Source organism: Pan paniscus, chromosome 2, assembly GCF_029289425.2.
Source record: "Pan paniscus chromosome 2, NHGRI_mPanPan1-v2.0_pri, whole genome shotgun sequence".
In the NCBI taxonomy this organism is placed as follows: Eukaryota; Metazoa; Chordata; class Mammalia; order Primates; family Hominidae; genus Pan; species Pan paniscus.
The window spans coordinates 19860354-19882227 of record NC_085926.1 but is presented as its reverse complement, the minus strand read 5'-3'; the positions used below and the strand labels follow the sequence as shown (position 1 = coordinate 19882227).

At 38.9% G+C, this 21874-nt stretch overlaps 1 protein-coding gene across 3 annotated transcripts in view; it reads left to right on the top strand.

The window, feature by feature from the left end:
* The window catches only part of EFHB (EF-hand domain family member B), a 63004-nt gene that overhangs the window by 21711 nt on the left and 19419 nt on the right, over positions 1-21874 (top strand). For all 3 annotated transcript variants that reach the window (XM_034955953.3, XM_034955951.3, XM_003826181.5), the window contains 5 exons: positions 101-211; positions 9698-9827; positions 15938-16021; positions 16600-16667; positions 18604-18758. In XM_034955953.3, coding sequence (XP_034811844.2) covers positions 101-211; positions 9698-9827; positions 15938-16021; positions 16600-16667; positions 18604-18758 — 548 coding nt within the window. The remainder of the gene's footprint in view (positions 1-100; positions 212-9697; positions 9828-15937; positions 16022-16599; positions 16668-18603; positions 18759-21874) is intronic.

The window sequence follows — 21874 nt, the reverse complement described above, 5'->3', positions numbered from 1 at the left end:
ATCCAGCATACCTAATTTCTCATTTGTTCTAGTCAATATAAACGTATTATAAATAGGTTAAAAAGTGACTTGGAACTGATTTTATTAATTCTTCCTTCAGAATACTCTGCTAAAGATGTGGTGAATCCACCAAAATCCTATGAAGAAGTATTTAAAGAAGGAAATGAAGGACATGATTTGTATGTTGTTTCTCACAATGATTATTATGCAGGTAAGTGTCCTCCGATGCAAAATGGGCCTGAGGATATGGGACTCTTGGATTTGTGAAGAGGAATAAAGGAAATTAGTACATAAAGTTAAATGCCTGCCATGTAATAGGTAACTAATACAATATTATTCATAAAGTCATAAACCATGATAGCTGGGAAAACCTGTACTGCATGTACTTACGGTTTTTAAAAAATTTTTATTTAAATTTTTTTTTTAGACAGGGGTCTCTGTTGCCCATGTTGGAGTGCAGTGGTATGATCATGGCTCATTGCAGTCTCCACCTCCTAGGCTCAAGCAATCCTTCCACCTTAGCCTCCTGAACAGCTGAGACTACAGGTGTGCACCACCACGCCTGGCTAATTTTTTGAGTTTTTAAATAGATATGAGGTCTTCCTATGTTGTCCACGCTGGTCTGAAACTCCTGAGCTCAAGCGATCCTCCCACCTTGGCCTCCCAAAGTGCTGGGATTACAGGCATGCACCACTGCACTCAGCTCAAGACTTATTCTAAATGCTTAATTTTATATTAAGAATATTGGGTGATGGTCAAGTTCACAAATTTTTGAATCAGATCAGGTTCAAATCCTAGCTCATCCCTTTACTATCTTTTAAAATTTGGGCAATTTACTTATTTGATCATTATATATTCTTATCTCTTAAATGGGTATAGTAATATAGTGAGGATTGAGTAGATGTCAGATGCTTAACATAGCACCTGGAACAGAGTTAAGTGCTGATAATTATTAGCTATTATTATTATTATTAGCAATCTTGTCTTAAAGTTTCATGTCTAGTAGCATATTACTAGAATTATTCCATAGCACAACTAAAAAGGCATTAGATGTTTATAGTGCTATAAAATAAAACTCAATTGCCAGTATGTTGATGCTAAGTAAAGTCTTGACATAATAAAGGATTGAGAAGTAGACTGATACATGTCCTGAGAAAGCCCTGTGGATTGTGCATGGTTTATAAACTCAGTCTTGTGAAAATATTTTATTCACGTTTGAAAAAGTTTCATGTCTATTGCACAGTCTAATCCAATGCTCTTTAATTGTTTTAAAAGAACTTTGGTCTGGGTGCGGTGGCTCACTCTTGTAATCTCAGCGCCGGATCACTTGAGCCCAGGAGTTTGAGACCAGCCTGGGCAACATAGTGAGAATCTCTATCTACAAAAAATAAATTGAAAAATTAGTCAGGCATGGTGGTGCATGTCTGTAGTTCCAGCTACTTGGGAGGCTGAGATGGGAGGATTGTTTGAGTCCAGTAGTTCCAGGTTGCAGTGAGCCACGATTGCACTACTGCACTCTAGGCCTGGGCAGATGAATATCCAGTTTTCCCAGCACCATTTATTGAAGAGACTCTCTTTTCCTCAGTGTATGTTCTTGGCACCTTTGCCAAAAATGAGTTCACTCTAGGTGTGTGGATTTGTTTGGATTCTTTATTCTGTTCCATTGGTCTATGTGTCTGTTTTTCTGCTAGTACCATGCTGTTTTGGTTACTATAGCTCTGTAGTATAATTTGAAGTCAAGTAATGTGATTACTCTAGTTTTGATCTTTTTACTTTGGCTATTCTGGATATTTTGTGGTTTCATATACACTTTAGGATTTTTAAAAATATTTCTGTGAAGAATGTCATTGGTAATTTGGTAGGGATTGCATTGAATCTGTAGATTGCTTTTGGTAGTATGGACATTTTAACAATATTGATTCTTCCAATCCATGAACATAAAATAGTTTTTGATTTTTTGGTGTCCTGCTCAATTTCTTTCATCAGTGTTTTATAGTTTTCATTATAGAAATCTTTGATTAAGTTAATTCCTAGATATTTAATTTTATGTGTGGCTATTGTGTTTAATACATGGGATTACTTTTTAAATTTCTTTTTCACATCATTCACTGTTGGTATATAGAAATGCTACTGATTTTTGTATGTTTATTTTGTATCTTGTAACTTTACTGAATTTATCAGTTCTAATAGTTTTCTTGTGGAGTCTTTAGGTTTTTCTAAATATAAGATCATATCATCTGCAAATAAGGGTAATTTGGCCTCTTTCTTTCCAATTTGCATGCCCTTCATATCTTTCTCTTGTCTGGTTGCTCTAGCTTGGACTTCCAGTATGAAGGAAGAACTTTCAGTCTTTCCCCATTCAGTATCATACTAGCTGGGGTTCTGTTGTATATGGCTTTTATTATGTTGAGGTGTGTTCCTTCTATATCCAGTGTGTTGAGGGTTTTTATTATTACAGGCATTAGCCACTGCTAATGTTGAAGGGATGTTGAATTTTATCAGATGCTTTTTCAGCATCAATTGAAATGATCATATGGTTTTTTACTCTTCATTCTGTTGATATGATATATCCCATTGATTGATTTGCGTATGCTGAAAAATACTTGGGTCCCAGAGATAAATCCCATGAGACTTGCAAATATTATCTTAAACCCATTATTTTAACCTGATAACAACTTAACACTATTTGCATAAACAAACAACAAAGAAAAATAAAATAACAACTCTATGCCTTAACTTTCTCCCCTTAACTTTTTAACCCTGTTGTTTCTATTTATATCTTATTATAATCTCTATGTCTTGAAAAGTTGTTGTAGTTACTATTTTTGATTGGTTCATTGTTTAGTCTATCTACTCGGGATAAGAGTAGTTTGGATACCACAGTTACGGTGTTATACTACTCTGTGTGTTTCTGTGTGCTTACTATTATCAGTGAGTTTTGCACCTTCAGGTGATTATTCATTGCTTATTATTATTATTTTTCTTTCTGATTGAAATTGAAGTACTCCCTTAAGCATTTCTTGTAGGACAGGTCTGGTATTTATGAAATCCCTCTGCTTTTTTTTTTGGCCTGTGAGAGTCTTTATTTCTTCATCATGTGTGAAGGATATTTTCAGCAGATAAGATATACTATTCTAGAATAAAAGTTTCTTCTCTTCAGCACTTTAAATATGTCATGGCACTCTCTCCTGGACTGTAAAGTTTCCACTGAAAAGTCTACTGCCAGATTTATTGAAGCTCCATTGTATGTTGTTTCTTTTCTCTCACTGCTTTTAGATTCCTTTCTTCATCCTTGACCTTTGGGAGTTTGGTTATTCAATGTCTTGAGGTAGTCTTCTTTGTGTTAAATCTGCTTGGTGTTCTATAACCTTCTTGTACTTGGATATTGATATCTTTCTCTAGGTTTGGGAAGTTCTCCGTTATCCCTTTGAATAAACTTTCTACTCCTATCTCTTTCTCTATTTTCTCCTTAAGGGCAATAACTTTAAAAATAAAATAAAATTAAAAAATAAAAAATAATAATAAATTTAGTCTCACTATGTTGCTCAGGCTAGTCTCGAATTCCTGGGCTCAAGTGATCTTTGCACCTTGGCCTCCCAAAGTACTGGGATTACAAATGTGAGCCACCATGCTTGGCAAGGCCAATAACTCTTAGATTTGCCCCTTTTAGACTATTTTTCTGTATCTTTTAGTTGTACTTCATTCTTTAAATTTTTTTTTCTTTTGTCTTCTCTGATTGTATTTTCAAATAGCCTCTCTGCAAGCTCATTAACTCTTTCTTCTGCTTGATCAATTCTGCTGTTGAGAGACTGATGTACTTTTCAGTTTGTCAATTGAATTTTTCAGTTCCAGAATTTCTGCTTGATTCTTTTTGTTTTTGTTTGTTGTTGTTGTTTTGTTTTTGTTTTTTGAAACGGAGTCTCACTCTGTTGCCCAGGCTGGAGTCCAGTGGTGTGCTCTTGGCTCACTGCAACCTCTGCCTCCCAGGTTCAAGTGATTCTCCTGTCTCAGCCTCCTCAGTAGCAGGGATTACAGGCACCATCACGCCTGGCTAATTTTTATATTTTTAGTAGAGATGGGGTTTCACCATGTTGGCCAGGCTGGTCTTGAACTCCTGGCCTTAAGTGATCTACCCACCTCGGCCTCCCAAAGTGCTCAGATTACAGGTGTGAGCTACCACGCCTGGCCTTTGCTTGATTCTTTTTAATTATTTCAGTCTCTTTCTCAAATTTACCTGATAGAATTTTGAATTCCTTCTCTGTGTTATCTTAAATTTATTTGAGTTTCCTCAACACAGCTATTTTGAATTCTCTATCTGAAAGGACATATAGCTCTGTTGCTCCATGATTGTTCCTTGGTGTCTTATTTAGTTTATTTAGTGAGGTCATATTTTCCTAGATGGTGTTGATGCTTGTAGATGTTCCTTGGTGTCTGGCATTGAACAGTTAGGTATTTATTGTAGTCCTCACTGTCTGTGCTTATTTGTACCCATTCATCTTGGAAATGCTTTCCAGATATTTGAAAGGACTTGTGTGTTGTGATCTAAGCTGTATCTGCTTTAGGGGGCACCCCAAGCCCAGTAACACTGGTTTTTGCAAACTTGTAGAGGTACTGCCTTGATGGACTTGGACAAGATCTGGGAGAATTCCCTGGGTTACAAGGCAGAGGCTCATGTTCTTTTCCTTTACTTTCTCCTAAACATACAGTCTTTCTCTCGGTTCTGAGCCACCTAAAGCTGGGGGTTGAGTGACACAAGTACCCCTGTGGCCACCACTGCTGACTGTATTGGATCAGACTTGAAGCTAGTGTAGCATTTGGTCTCACCCAAGTCCTGCTGCACTCAACCTCTGGCTGCAGCCTACGTTCACTCAAGGTCCTGGGGCTCTACAATTAACAGGTGGTAAAGCCAGCCAGGCCTGTGTCCTTCCCTTCAGGGTGGTGAGGTCCCCCAGGCCCTGGGTGGGTACAGAAGTACTGTCTGGGAGTCAAGGACTAGAGTCAAAAATTTTAGACGTCTACCAGGTATTCTACTGTATTGCAGCTGAGCTGGCACTCAAACCACAAGATACAGTCTTTCCCACTCTTCCCTCCCCCTCCCAAAGACAGAGGAACCTCAATGGGTAGCCACCGCCACCCCAGGCCATGAGGAATACCGCCAGACTACCACCAATGTTCTCTTAAGGCCCAAGGTCTCTTAAGTCAGCTTGAAGTTAATGGCCTGGGACTTACCCTTCAGGGAAGTGGATTCCTTTATGGCCCAGAGCAGGTCTAGAAATGCTATTCAAGAGCCAAGTCCTGGAATCGGGAACCCTAAGAGCCTGCTTCGTGCTCTGCTCCCCTGTGGCCATGCTGGTACCCAAGGTGTAGGACAAAGTTCCCCTTACTTTTCCCTCTACTTTTCTCAAGCGGAAGGAGTTTTGCTCTGTAGCTACCACAGCTGGTAATGTGCTAAGTCTCTTCTGAAGCCAGGAAGTCTCAGAGGCTTACCCAAGGCCCTTGATATACTACCTGGGCCCTGAATAACTGCAACTGGTTATTCAGGGCCCAAGAGCTCTTCAGTTAGCAGGTGATGAATGCTGCCTGGATTGGGTTCTTTCCTTCAAGGCAGTGAAGGAAAGACACATCCTTTTGGCCCCGGATGTGTCTAGAAACGTCATCTGCAAACCAGGGCCTGGAATGGCGGCCTCCTGAGTCCCACAGTGCCCTATCTTGCTGTGGCTGAGGTGGTGTCCTAGATGCAAGGCGAAGTCTTCCCTGCTCTTCCCTCTCCTCTCCTCAAGTGGAAGGAAGGGGTCCCTTTTGGAGCCATGAGCGGAGCTGTGCAGCCTAGGGTTAAGGGAGGGGTGATGCCAGCATTCCCTTGGCTGCCCCAGCTGGTGTCCCAGTATGACATGTATCCCGCCACCCACCCCACCCCCAGTCCACTGTCTCTGGGCCTGGTTCTGCTCTGGGAGTCGCCTAAGAGTTCCAGTCCTTATGGCCTAGACTGCCTTTCAAGATTACTTGGAGACACAGAGTGCTGTAGCCCTTGGTGGCGAGGTTTGCAGGCACTCAAGTTTGGACTACTGGGATTGGCAATTCCTTTTCTGGTGGGGCTGATTTAAATGCTGCCTCTGGGGACAGGCATCAGCTGAGTTTGGTTCAGTTTTCCATTCTGCTCTAACAGGAAAGCACTGAGTTTGATACCTCACAATTGCTGTGTTCTCCCTGCCCTGGTGCCAGGAGAAGCTCTCCCCATCACTCTGCTGCTGCCGGGGTTGGGGAGGGGTGGTGTCTGTGATTCAAAACTATTTTTTCTATCTCTTGGGTGCCTTTTTTTTTCAGTGCTATGAAGTTAAAATCAGGTACTATGAGTTGCCCACCTGATTTTTGAGATGGGCACTCATATCTGTGTAGATAGTTGTCAACTTGGTCCTTGTAGGGGGTGGGGGGCGGGTGTGGGTCTGGGACACGGGACTGGGACATGATCAGTGGAGCTTTCTATTCTGCCGTCTTGCTCCACTTCCTCTCTCTGAACGTTTTTTCTAACCCCCATCCATTCAGCCATTAAATCATTAATCATTAAATAAATGGGATAATACTCTCCATGCTTTTAGGGAGCCTGCTCTATATATTTTAAATTTTTTACTTAAATAATATGTAGATAGCAATAAATATGGACCTACAACATTTAAAATACACTTAATACTTTAAAATAACTTAATTTTAATCATTACTAAAGTGATAGATACTTTTATAAAATGAAAACTATACAGAAATACACAATATACAAAAAATTCCCACAATTCTCTATCTCACACAGAACTTTCTTTCTTTCTTTTTCTTTCTTTCTTTCTTTTTCTTTCTTTCTTTCTTTCTCTTTCTTTCTTTCTTTCTTTCTTTCTCTCTCTCTCTCTTTCTCTCTTTCTTTCTTTTTTTGAGACGGAGTTTTGCTCTTTCGTCCAGGCTGGAGTGAAGTGGCCTGATCTCGGCTCACTGCAACCTCCGCCTCCTGGGTTCAAGCAATTCTCCTGCCTCGGCCTCCCAAGTAGCTGGGATTACAGGCGCCCGCCACCATGCCTGGCTAATTTCTGTATTTTTAGTAGAGACTGGGTTTCACCGTGTTGGTCAGGCTGGTCTCGAACTTCTGATCTCAGGCGATCCATCTGCCTCGGCCTCCTAAAGTGCTAGGATTACAGGCGTGAGCCACTGCGCCCAGCCGATAATATGTTCATAGATGTTTTTCTTTGCACTTTTATATATATCAGTATGTATGTTCATTTTGTTCCACATCATATATACATTTTTCCTTTTGCTTTTTTTGTCTTATGAAATATTTTGGAATGTCTTTTCATGTCAGTACCTACATTATATTTTCACTATTACAAAAACATATTGTTTATATACCTTTGTAAATGTGATTGGCTATTTCCTTAAGTTACATTCCTAGATTTCTGAGAAATTTTTACTTTTAGAGCCAAACTGTCAGCTCAAATTACTGCCCAATTTGCCCTTAGACCCAGAGTATGAGAATATCCATTTCTCCACACCCTTCCCAATAATGAGCTCAGCCAATCTTCTTTATTTTTGCTTAACTAAGAGACAATTATAATTTCTTGTTACTTCAATAACAAGACATTTACTGTTTTTATTTACATTATTTGAGTTACTAGTGAGGCTGAATATCTTTACTCCAACATTTCTTACCCTCTTGGTTGTTCTCTAGTTTCAGTCCTACTTTCTTATCTCGAAATAGAAAACTAACACCACATCAAGACTTGAAAAGAAAAAAGCACAGTATTCAGTTTTAAATAAAAAGACTCCTCTGTTGGTTTCTCAGCTCTCAATCACCCTTTGAATGTTTCTAATATGAGGTAAATGAAATATGAGGGTCGCAATGTTATGATCGCACCAAATCTCAGTGAGAACAAGTGCAAAACACCAAACCTCTCAAATCTTAGCATAGTGGAAAGTGCTGCCAGAGACCTAAATCATTGCCATACCCCCCTTGATCTTCAGGATTTCCATAACAATGGTGGAGACCCTGCAGTTTTTCATCATTGATATCTCTTTTTCCCATACAATGTCCTTACTTACTTTCTAAATATTAAAGTTCTTCACCCATTTTAAGAATTGAGCTACATATTTTCTATGAATTTTGACTATTAACCCTCTATCAGATACATAGTTTGCAAATATTTTTTTCCCAACTCATAGGTTGCCTTTTCATTTTGGTGATTGTTTCCTTTGCTATGCAGAAGGTTTTTAATTTGATGTAGTCTCATTTATTTATTTTTGCTTTTGTAGTCTGAGCTTTTGTATCTAAGACATCATTGCCAAGGCCAATGTCAATAAGTTTTTCCGCTATTTTTTCTTCTATGAGTTTTATGGTTTCAGGTCTTAATGTTTAGTTTTTTTTTTTTTAATCTATTTTTAGTTGATTTTTGTGTATGGTGTTGCATGTGGGAATCAGGTTTCCCAGGACCATTTATTGAAGAGACTATCCTTGTGTCGTTGTTTCTTCTTGCTGCCCTTGTTGAAAATTAGTGTATTGTATATGTTTGGATTTATTTCTGGGCTCTCCATTCTGTTCCACTAGCCTGTATGTCTGTTTTTATGCCAGTACCATACTGTTCTAATTACTACAGCTCTGTAATATAATTTAAATTTAGGATGTGTGATGCCTCTAACTTTTTTCTTTTTCCTAATAATTACTTTGGCTATTCAGAGCCTTTTGTGGTTCTATATAAATTTTTAAGATTTTTTTTTTCTATTTCTGTGAAGAATGCTTTTGGAATTTTGATAGGGATCACATTGAATCTGCATTTTGCTTTGGGTAGTATGAACATTTTAAGAAAATTAATTATTCTGATCAATGAGCATGGAATGAATATCTTCATTTTATTTGTGTCCTCTTCAATTTCTTTCATCATTGTTTTATAGTTTTCAGTGTACAGGTCTTTTACCCCCTTGGTTAAGTTTATTCCTAAGTATTTTTTTATGCTATCATAAATTGAATTATTTTCTTGATTTCTTTTTGTCTAGGTTGTTATTTTTTATAGAAATGCCATGGACTTTTATGTGTTGATTTTGTATTCTTTGACTTTACTTAATTCATTTATTAGTTCTTTTGTTTTTTGAGAAAGAGCCTCACTCTGTTGCCCAGGCTGGAGTACAGTGGCACGATCTCGGCTTACCACAACCTCCGCCTCCTGGGTTCAAGCGATTCTCGTGCCTCAGCCTCCGAAGTAGCTGGGATTACAGGTGCATGCCATCATGACCAGCTAATTTTTGAATTTTTAGAGAAGACACGGTTTCACCATGTTGGCCAGACTGGTGAACTGGTCTCGAACTCCTGGCCTCGAGTGATCCACCAGTCTCGGCCTCACAAAGTGCTGGGATTACAGGCATGAGCTACTGTGCCCAGCCAAATTCATTAGTTCTAACAGTTTTTTGATGGAGTCTTTGGAGTTTTTTACATATGGCTTTTCAAATATTAACACAAGGTATTGTTGTGTGTAGCATCCCACCAGTCTCCCAGCTCACATGGGGGAATGCTTCTGTCATCTGTAGCTAAATCTGTGCAGTTTCTGCACTGTTACAATTTCATTTTTTGTTCCATTCTCATTTTCAATGTCAATGAGAACATAGTGTGCATCTTGCATGATAAGGTTATTCGTGTTGCTTAAGTCATAAGTCTTCCTTTCTTTTTCCACAGGAGAGGCAAAGAACCGAAAGTATAACCCATCAAGTTTCCATAGGTGTAGTATGTATGGAGTACCAACACCACATTTTAATGATGGACGAGCCATGGCAAAATCTCTATATTGGCTCCATGAACTACAAATGTAAGTTTAATTATACTGTGCCCAGGAACAAGTGTTAGACATTTGGACTTAAAGAAAAGTTGATTTTTAAACTTTATTTTTTGAAGAGGTAATAAAATGATATGGTTCAAACAAGATGATTAGAAAAAAATAGAAAAAACAGTGTAATGTATTTCACTTCTGACACCCATCCTATCTAGTTCCTACAGAGGTAAAAATGATACTTTTTTTTTTCTATCTTTATTCTGAAGTTGCAAGCAAACATAAAGACATATATGCATGTTTTAACTCTCTGGGATCAACTTTATTTGTGTTTCTTAAATATAATGGGCTTTCAAAACTCTACCAAGACAATTGTAATTGACTTGAAATTTATTTATTTATTTATTGAGACAGCATCTTGCTCTATTGCTCAGGCTGGAGTATAGTAGGGCCTTCATAGCTCACTGCAACCTTGAACTCCTGGACTCAAGCTATCCACCTCAGCCTTCTGAATAGCTGGGAATAAAGTCATGAATAACCATCCTGTCTTGACCTGATATTTGTTATTCAGCTTTGTTGAATAGTTATTTGGGCACCTGAGCATCACTCAACTTTTCAAATTGTGACCTTTTTATCTCTTCATTCTGTAAAGACTACTTCCTTAGAAAACAAAATTGGGTCATTAGTTTTTCATTTCCTGCGTTATATTTTATATCCGAGCCAACACATAAACTTTGGAAGATTGCTCATAAAAGTCTAGATATCTTGTTATGCTTAAAAAAATCAGAAGATTGTGGATACTGGTACCATGGTTTGAACGTTGTAAATACTGGTGCCGCCCCGCCCTCCACAAAAAGATATGTCTATGTCCTGATGGCCAGAACCTATGAATGTTACTTTGTGTGGAAAAAGGGTCTTTGTAGATGTAATTAAGGATCTTGAGATGAAGAGATCATTCTGGATTATCTGAGCGGATGTTAAATCCAATGATCAGTATCCATAGAGGGGAAGAAGAAAATTTGATACACAAGAGGAAAAGACATGCAGAAGGCAAGGTATGTAAAGATGGAGATAGACATTGGTGTGATGTGCCTATAATCAAGGAATGCGAAGTAATGCCAACAGCCATCAGACTTTGGAAGAAGGAAAGAATGGGCTGGGTGTGGTGGCATATGCCTGTAGTCCCAGTGCTTTGGGAGGCTGAGGTGGGAGAATGGCTTGAGCCCAGGAGCTTGAGGCCAGCCTGGGCAACATAGCAAGATACCATCTCTAGGGAAAACAACAAAAAAAGCAAGAAATGAATTCTCCCCTAGAGCTGTTAGAGGAAATGTGGCCTTACTGACACTTTGATTTCAGACTTCTGGCTTCTAGGGCTGTGAGAGAATACATTTTTTTACGCCATCAGTTTTTGGTAATTTCTTATAGCAACCACATGAAACTAATGCATGGGCCTCGCATTCATATTTGTCAATGATAGGGGTAGATTTGTTCTGACCTCTGCCCTCTTTAAAGGAGACAATGGCCCTCTAGGTTTCCGTAGGCCCAACATGCACACAAACTTAGCATTACTGCAGGTATCCAACCTGCCTCACTCTTGCCTATTTTGTCTCTGTGACAATAACAGCTCTCAGTTATAGAGGCAAAATTCTGAGCACTTTATATATTATTAGTTTAATTCTACTAAGAACTCCACAGGATAGGTGTATTATAACTTTTATTCTTCCCATTTTACAGGTGAAAAAGCTGAGGTACAGAGGGGTTAAATCATTTGCCTAAGATCATGCAGCTCAGACGTATCAGGGGTAAGAATGAAACCCAGGCAGTATTGGCTCTAGAGGCAGCCCTAACCACTGCACCAGATCTATAGGCACTTTATTCTTGATCACCTCTTTATGGGCTTCAAAAATGATTTCCATTCCTCTTTCACTCCTTTATTACATGAGTTTCTGATACTCGAATTATTCAAAATAAGGATGGTAAAACACACACATAAAATAAATTTTTACAGTATCATAGTAACCCTGTATGAGATAGTTTTTATTTAGGATATGGATGAAGCATTTACATAATAAATATTTCTTAATTATTATTATTAAAATGGTTAAACTATGTGTAAAGTATGAAGATATTATTTAAATATTTAAGGACTACAGATATTTATAATTAAATATAATAAATAAATTGATACTTAAAAGGAGACAAATATGGTTTATCCATTTTCAATGGGTTAGAAATATAAACTTGCTATCAGTTTGTAAAACATATGAGGTAAACACATTAACAGCAATGTGGTCCTCAAGAACATCCTAAGAGCAGAGCAAATATCAATGATTTAGTGTTGCCACAGAAAAAGACACAAAGTTTATAAGGGCAAACAGTGTGCAGTGCATGCTTCCCTCCAACTTGTCTCTACTCCCAAGAGGACACTGTTTATGGAACAGTGTTTTATTTGATCATACATTTTGTATTTTTTTTTTTTTTGAGATGGAGTCTCCCTCTGTCACCCAGACTGGATTGCAGTGGCATGATCTCGGCTCACTGCAACCTTTGCCTTCTGGGTTCAAGCAATTCTCATGCCTCAGCCTCCTGAGTAGCAGGAATTACAGGTGCGTGCCACCATGCCTGGCTAATTTTTGTATTTTTAGTAGAGATGGGGTTTCACCATGATCGTCAGGCTGGTCTTGAACTCATGACCTCAGGTGATCCGCCTGCCTCAGCCTCCCAAAGTGCTGGGATTACAGGCGTGAGCCACTGCGCCCAGCCCTTTTTGTATTTTGAAACTTAATTGGAATGTTATTGCTAGCAGTAGAGAAATTCTTTATTCTTTTGGTTGCAGTTTAAAAAGAGCTCACTACTTCATTCAGTTTGATTTCTGTTACAAACGTGGAGTCAAGAGTGTTAGTTTACATTTTGAGGCATCTAATTTTATATGCACGATTTAATGTAAATTTGGTTTACTCTCAACTTTTATGGGATATATTTCCTCTGTAAAAGAGGATCTCTATTGGCTGAGCATGGTGGCTTATGCCTGTAATCCCAGCACTTTGGGAGGCTGAGGCAGGCAGATCACAAGGTCAGGAGTTTGAGACCAGCCTGGCCAACATAGTGAAGCCCTGTCTCTACTAAAAATACAAAAATTAGCTGAGTGTGGTGGCACGCACCTGTAGTCCCAGCTACTTGGGAGGCTGAGGCAGGAGAATCGCTTGAACCCGGGAGGTGGAGGTTTCGGTGAGCTGAGACGGCGCCATTGCACTCCAGCCTGGGTGACAGAGCAAGACTCTGTCTCAAAAAACAAAAACAAAAACAAACAAACAAACAAAAACGATCTCTATCTATATTTTGCTTGTGACCTTTGGTTTGAATAATCAAACCAAAGTCAAATCAAACTTTGGTTTGAGTCATCAGATGTAGGCATGCATGTGCGAGTGCATGTGTTTGTGTGCATGTGTGAATGAATGAATTCACTGGCACACAAAGAGCTTTATCTGAGTTGGTTCGTGAATGCAACTCACAATTGTTGTGTAATGATGTTGCAGTTATTGATATTCTGACATACATGGTTGCCCACAGATACTTCCTGATTGTTGCGGAAGCATACTCCAGGCAGTTCTTGACTAAAAAGAGTTGGCTCTGTGCCTTACAGTTCTTTTTCTTATCATCTCTGCATGTTCCTAATTATGTACCTTGGAGCTGATTTTTTTTTTTTTTTTTTTGAGACAGAGTTTCACTCTGTTGCCCAGGCTGGAGTGCAGTGGTGTGATCTTGGCTCACTGCAACCTCTGCCTCCTGGGTTCAAGCGATTCTCCTGCCTCAGCCTCCCAAGTAGCTGGGATTACAGGTGCCCACCACCAGGCCTGGCTAATTTTTGTATTTTTTAGTAGAGACGGGGTTTTGCCATGTTGGCCAGGCTGGTCTCGAACTGTTGACCTCAGGGTGATCCACCTGCTTCGGCCTCCCAAAGTGCTGGGATTACAGGTGTGAGCCGCTGCGCCTGGCCTGGAGCTGATTTTTAGATTGTTAACTCTGTTTGTTCAAGTTATAGCCCTAAACTGCATTGATTTATTCTGACTCCACCCACATTCTTCCGCCCGCCAACAAATGGGAAGGAAATGAAGAAACGAGATGAATTACTTATGTTTCTTCTTTTGTTCCTCCACAGAGTGTCACTCTTCTCCAGAAATTTATTCAGCTCAGTAGTTCAATAGTACAGGAGATACTTTGAAAAGCAAATGGAGTTTTAAGAATGTAATGTTCATTGTCTTTAGTCTTAGCAAAACAATAGAGAATTTATTAATTTTAATGTTATTAAATAGTAGTGTTGTAATTTTACAGGTTTCAAAAGAAATTTTATTCATTTAATCACAACAGTAGAAGTAACAAAATTATTTTACAGAAAACTGGCAAAATAAAATCTCTCATAATCCTGTTCACTTTAATTCAGCCATTATTATCATTTTAATGTATTTTTTCCTAGCGTGGCTCCCTATGTAGATTTTTGCATAGTTTTTACCAGAGTGCAATCCCATTTTATATCCTGTTTTCCACCTAACATAAAATAATTATATATTGCTGTGTATGCCAGCATTGAAAATGCATGCAGTGTATTCTTATTAATGTGACAGAATTTAATTACCCTCCACAACTGAACATTTTGATTCTTTTCTTTATTCCATTGTCATCAATGAGGCTACAAACATTTTTTATACATATAACTTTTCTACATTTTTTTTTTTTTTTTGAGACAGGCTCACTTTGTTGCCCAGGCTGGGGTGCCGTGGCATGATCTTGGCTTACTGCAGCCTCTGACTTCTAGGTTCGAGTGACTGTCCTGCCTCAGCCTCCCAAGTACCTGGGATTACAGGCGTGTTCCACCACACCTGGCTAATTTTTGTAGTTTTAGTAGAGATGGGGTTTCACCATGTTGGTCAGGCTGGTCTTGAACTCCTGACCTCAAGTGATCTGCCCACTTTAGCCTCCCAAAGTGGTGGGATTACAGGTATGAGCCACCGTGCCCAGGCTCTTTTCTACATTTTTAATTGCTATCTGGATTATATCATTATTATTGGTTCCCAGATGTGGATGAAAGGGCATGAGTGTTTTTTTGCTTTTTGATTCATATTGCCCAATTATTTTCAAAAGAACTGTAGGAATTTACACTAGCAATCTGTAAGTGTTTTACCATATTTTTTTGCCAAAGTTAGATATTCTTTCTCTCTCAATATGCTTATATATATTTGCTTGTTTACTAGGTTAGAAGTGGCACTTTGTTATTCTTTTATTTTACATTTATCTTATTACTAGAGAGTATTGTAAATTCTCCATGTATTTGCTTACTAGATGTGAGTTATTTGTTTATATCCTTTGGCTATTTATTTATTTGATGCTAAATTTTTTTATTTTTATTTTCATTTTTTGTAGAGATGGGATCTCACTATGTTACCCAGGCTCGTCTCAAATTCCTAGCCTTGATTGATCCTCCAGCTTTAGCTTCCTAAAGTATTGAGATTACAGGCATGAACCACTGTGCCTGGCCTGATGCTTAATTTTCTTCTAGCAATTTTACGAGTTACACTTACTCTATTTTATTTTTTTGAGACAGGGTCTCACTCTGTCACCCAGGCTGGAGTACAGTGACATCATCTCAGCTCACTGCAACCTCAGCCTCCCAGTCTCAAGCGATCTTCCTAGCTCAGCCTCTCGAGTAGCTGGGACTACAGGTACATGCCACCACGCCCAGCTAGTTTTTGTATTTTTTTAAGAGACAGGGTTTCGCCATGTTGCCCAGGCTAGTCTCAAACTCCTGAGCTCAAGCCATCTGCCCACCTCAGCCTCCCAAAGTGTTGGGATTACAGCAGTGAGCCACTGTGCCTGGCCAGGAGCTACACTTACAATAGTGATATTAACACCTTGTTTTATTTACTAAAAATATTGTTTGCTTACCTTATTCATTAATCAAGGTTTATTTTATTTTAGTGTAAATGAAAGAAAAATGAACACATAAAACTTTCTTTTTAGCAGAGAGTTTCTTTTGAAACTACATTTGTTCCTTGAAGGCCTAATGATACTATGGTATTCTTCGCCTTATGTATATTTGGCAGCCAAGAATACTTTAGGTAATAGAGATACCTGATAATGTTCTAATTTTGCAGGAAAAGAGGAGCTAAGTTTGTATCCAAAAGAGCAGATGATTTCAAAGAAAAGTTTCAACATAAACTTGGAAGAGTTTTAGATCCGTAAGTTAATGATTAACTTCAAATTGATAGTTTCTTTGCATAGAATTTAAAAAATACTCTTGTGGTAACTGTTGGTGTGCCTATTAGATTCTATCTATTAAATAAGAAAATCATTATTTTATTGTTAATCAGTTAATCTGTTAATATCTATAGAATTTGGGATTCCAGGAAAGCAGTGAGTTCTCCAAAATGCAGAAGGCACTGGAGAAGAGAGAGGGATAATTTTGCATAAAGCATTATTTCTGGGATATCAGAGATTTAACTTACTGTGTTTATATTTTTCTTTGTCTTTCCTGTCTGTCTGTCTTGCTCTCTATTTATACTTTGGTAATTTTGCTTTGAATGTGTTCTGTTTTTTCTTTGTAATTCTGGGCTCCTGAAAGAGGGTGAAAACATTCAGTCATTGTTAATGCAAGTGGAAGATCAGACAAAAGATCTATTGGAGAACTTTTGTTTGATCTTCATAGTTTGGTTATGAGATAAAATATGGGCTACTAAGAACATATGGCAAACATATTTTAAATTCCAGAGATGCCATGTGGTGGGTATTTTAACTAAGGATTTGTTTTCTTTGATAGCATTGCAGAAACAATGAATGTTCCCCCAGACTGCACATTTGGAGCTTGTCTCCGTCCTGAGGAATATGGTAAATATACACACTTTCTCCGTAAAAAACCCCAAACAAACAGCAACAAAATCCCCACAAAGTTATGCAGTTAAGCTCACCATCTCCTTATTTCAAAGCTTCTAATTTTAAAGACTTAAAATGTTGCATTAACATTAATGAGAAAAGTGTATAACACAGAAGTAAATTTTTTTTCATATTATGTTTGAAATAGGTACAGTTGGAAGCCCTTGTAATAAGTACTGTAAGTATAGTTAAGGCTTTGAATTTTATTTAGGAAAAATAAATATGGCCTATATTAAACAAGCCAAAGTGAAGTGGGGCAGCTTTTTAATTAATTTGGATATTGTCCTAGTCCTAACTTCTCAAAGTGTGGTCTGCAGACTGCCAGTATTGGCATCCCCTGGGAGCTCCTTAGAAATGCAGAATCTCAGGCCCCATCCCAGAACTATTGAATCAGAAACTGCATTTTAACTATATTTCCAGGTGAATTTTAAGCACATTCAAATACGAGAAAGCACTGTACTCTACAACCACATAATTAAGAACCACTCTTTTCCTACCAGCCAGCCAGCTAGCCAGTCAGTTGATCAATCAATCAATACATAAAGTAGCAGAAGAAACTTACTTGGATTTTGTCTTTATTTCTAGGCAATCTAAACAGCAGATATCCAAAGGGAAAAATATGCTACAGCTTATCAGGATTGGGCTGTATATCAGTGGTTTTCAAAACATGGGCTGCAGACTACCTGCATTAAAATCATCCGGGGAGTTTATTAAATCTGCACCTTCCTGGGACCCATGCCCTAGATATTCTGATTCAGTAGGTTCTTATATACACTAACGTTTAAGAACCACTATGAAAAATGTTTTGGCTAAAGTCAACTCATTGACAGGTAGAATAAATATTTATTGAGCTTATGCAAGACAGTGGTTTGGAGCATCATTAATTACTACATTAGGAAATTGTATTTGGGTTCTGTTTTTACACAAACTACTAATGTTTGATGGATGCCTATCCATCTTAGAGGCTTTAATAGCTTTTGAAGAGGGTAAGGGATGATTAGGAAACCATCAATTAGCTTGAAAAAGAAGTAGGTAATCATGGTAAATTCTGCCTGTTTGAGGGCAAGCTTCATGCTGGTGGGTGCTCTGTCTTGCTGTCTGTTGGATCCTCAGGGTCCAGCACATAGGACATCTTTCATCAATATTTATAGCATGAATTGATGAATTAAAAAAGGAAGAGAAAGCTGAGAGTTCTGGCAGAAAGATGGGAGATGTGTGTACGCCAGGGAAAATGAACAGAGGCAGGAGGTCTCCTCTGGCGATATCCACCGAGCCGCCATATGTGGAGCAGCATGGTCAACTCTAGTTGGGGTGTGGGTCAGGACTCTTAGTTAATGGAGCCGTGAAGGGAGGCAGGCCTCTAGTGCTGGTGGTGGCATGAGTGGAAGCAAGGCTGAGAAATGGGAACTTGGTATGCAGACTGACGGCCAACTGGAAACTCACATAGGAGAGGGTAGATAATTTAATTTTTACAAGGCTCTCCCAGTTTAGTCAGTTCCAAGGCACACTGAGTGGTCCCCACCTGGAATCAGCCCTAGCTTTCAGATCCTCAGCACTGTAGACAAATGGCCAAGAGGTAGTCAAGCAAGAACTTCACTGTCCAGGGAAAAGACTTGACAGTTGAGTGCGGTTGGTGATGTCCACACAAAATTCATTCTTTTAGATTTTCTTCTTGAGCAGAGAGGTAACATAAACCAGGAATATTAATTTTTATCAATTAATTTATGTACTTTAGAGTACATAAGGATTTTCTGACATGCTGCATAATCATGTCAGAGTTAGATGTTTCTTTCATTCACAGAGGTTGCTAGATCTCTCACTTTTTTTAAAAGAAAGAAATAATATAGAAAGACTTTAAATTTATGTAAAAAGTTTTTTCTCTCTTCAATAGGAGTTGGTGATCTCATCCATAATAGACTTCCGGATGAATATCTTCGAGGCAAGGATAGACAGCGAGCCCTGATTGCAGCAGTTCGGCATCACCTGAAGAAAGTTAATTACCAAAAGTTTGACACTTTGCTGGCAGCCTTCAGGCACTATGACAAGGCCAGTAATGGGGGAGAGCTTTTTGGTAATGCATGGGCTTACAGATCCCAGCAGTTTGGTGTAGATCAGGGGTCAGCAAACTATAGCCTGTGGGCCAAATCCAGCCCACTGTTTGTTTGTGTCAGTAAAGTTTTACTGGAACACAATCACGCCTGTGTTGTTTTCAGTATTGTCTGTGGCTGCTTTTGCACTATGAATGCAGAGTTAGGTAGTAGCAACAAAAACTGTATGGCCTTCAAAACCTAAAATATTTACTATTTGCCCCTTAACAGAAGACGTTTGCTGACCCCTTTTGTAGATTATTGGTTGTCAAAGTGTGGTTCCACTACCACCATCACTATCACTTGGGAACTTGTTAGAAATGCACATTACAAGGCCCATTTCAGAAAATACTGAGTCAGGAACTCCGGGGTGGGACCCAGCAATTTTTGCAAGCGCTCTAGTGATTCTGATGCACATTCAAGTTTGAGAACCACTGTTATGGATTATTAAACTGCAGTGTGCTGGGAGCAAGGGGCAATGGGTAGCACTGGGGATCCCTGGGGAAGACTTGACAATCTACACCTAAATCTGAATATGTACACAGAGTACCTGCATTCTAGGTCCAAGTCAAGCTTAGAATGTCTTTTCCCTGGGGAGCAGAGTGTGGTTTTAGTTTTGAGAGTGTAAGATCATTCAATGTTCAAGCTACTCTAAATTTTATTCTTTGAAAAAAATCAGATCAATCTAGGGCTACATAATTGCCTCGCTTCATTTTAGGCCATCACAGAATTGCTTTTACCGAGCTGCACTGCCTTTAGCTTATGCTGAGGAGCACTATAAGAAACTGCCATTGGAACGTGGCATATTTTTTGTTAGTATGCCCATGAGGCTTTTATTTTTGTCAGATGCATCTTCCTTATAAGAAACTCAGTCTTGACAAAGGAAATAATTGCACTTCATCTAAGTATCTCATGACTGGTTTTTATCTCATGGATAGCATGTATTTTGTATTGATTATGCACACCTTTTTACTTTGGTTACCAGGAAGCTTGGAGCCAACTCAATAAATAATGGTAGTGACATGAATAAGAGAACCTGCCATAATACGTAGTGCCCTGCTTTTAAGAATTCTTCATTTTAAATGTAATTAAAGGAAAGATGATCATCTTAATAGCTGTTGATTATCTAAGTAAACCACCAGGCATATTCCTTTTTTTCTTTTTGAGACCGAGTCTCGCTCTGTCGCCCAGGCTGGAGTGCAGTGGCGCCATCTCGGCTCACTGCAAGCTCCGCCTCCCGGGTTCACGCCATTCTCCTGCCTCAGCCTCCCGAGTAGCTGGGACTACAGGTGACCGCCACCACATCTGGCTAATTTTTTTGTACTTTTAGTACAGACGGGGTTTCACCGTGTTAGCCAGGATGGTCTCGATCTCCTGACCTCGTGACCCACCCGCCTCGGCCTCCCAAAGTGCTGGGATTACGGGCTTGAGCCACCGCGCCTGGCCCAAGCATATTCCTTATGATAAATTAAGCAGGGAGGAAATTACTGAGAATTATTTAATGCTGATATGCCTTATATATACATATATGCTTATATATAAATATATGTTGATATATAAATATAAATTATATATATATTTATATATTATTTATAACATATAGATATAAACATTTATATATAAAAACTATATATATATATTTTTTGAGACAAAGTCTTGCTCTTGTCCCCCAGGCTGGAGTGCAATGGTGTGATCTTGGCTCACTGCAACCTCCGCCTCCTAGGTTCAAGTGATTCTCCTGCCTCAGCCTCCCAAGTAGCTGGGATTACAGGCACCTGCCACCACACCATAATTTTTGTATTTTTAGTGGAGACGGGGTTTCACCATGTTGGCCAGGCTGGTCTTGAACTCCTGACCTCAGGTCATCCGCCTGCCTCAGCCTCCCAGTGTTGGGATTACAGGTGTGAGCCACCGCGCCTGGCCTTGATATACCTTTTAATAGTTAACTCAATATGCACAATGTAGCATTCAGTCACCGTAAGGAGCTTTTTTTCTGAGAGGGTAATAAGATGTGGGTCTAGTACAGCTGTAGGTTAATTTTTGATTATTTAAATCTTATATTATTGGATGCCACATTTAATTTAATGGAAAAACAAAACACAACAGAGCAAATAAACTATGATTTTCTAAATGAATCTTCTTGGCTTATGAAATTAATTCTGTTATTTATTGAGTAATCATAATACATCAAGCATTATTCTAGATAATGTGTAGACATTCCATTTAGGGAATGGAAAATCTAGAGGGAGAGTTACACATTGGGTAGCAGTAGTGTGCTAGAGTTGGCTTGAGAGAGCATACTGTTAAATTTGCAGCAAGCTTACAAGCCAGTTGACATCACAATGGTAGCTAGAAATTACCATGATGAGAGTATGAACACCATGGAAAGCAGCACCTGCTACAAATCAGGGCTTTTTTCCACCACACTGCCGAAAAGTCAGTTGTTGAACATATGTAACACAACGCTGAAGTAGAGTGAGGCCCAAGTACTATGATAAACTCAGAGTTGCAATCAGGGATTTTCGCTCCTAGCTATCATAGACTATGTAATTCATGACAGATGTTCTTAGCAATGCAAGTCAGCTGATGATTTTCTCTTTTAATTAATTGTCTAATTAAGGATGTATAGATTTGTGCTCACTTAAGCAGCACATTTGTTGTCAATATGTAAACATTGTTAACTTAAAACTAGAATAGTTTCCTAAAATAAATTTTGCTGCTAGGCTATAGGATTCTCAGTTAGGTTCAATAATTGTGTATAGTCCTTGTTTTTGGAGGGGCTGCATGAGGTCAGTAAGTCCAACCTCCTGTCTGTCCATGCCACCAGCTGATGGTATTTGCTCACCTTGTAGAATGACTGCAAATGGGGCTGGGGAAGATACCCAAAGGTGTTCAATGTGGAGGTGCAGTAACTAGGGTCATTCTCTGCTGTTTCCAATAGATTTCTTGGTAAAGTTGAGGTGGATGTCATTCAAATTGTGGTCAGAACTGCCTGGCAGTCAGTTAAAACTAAGGTGTCACCAACAGTTTGAGAGAGCTGCACTAAGGCATTTTTCTTTATGATGCAGTCCTCAG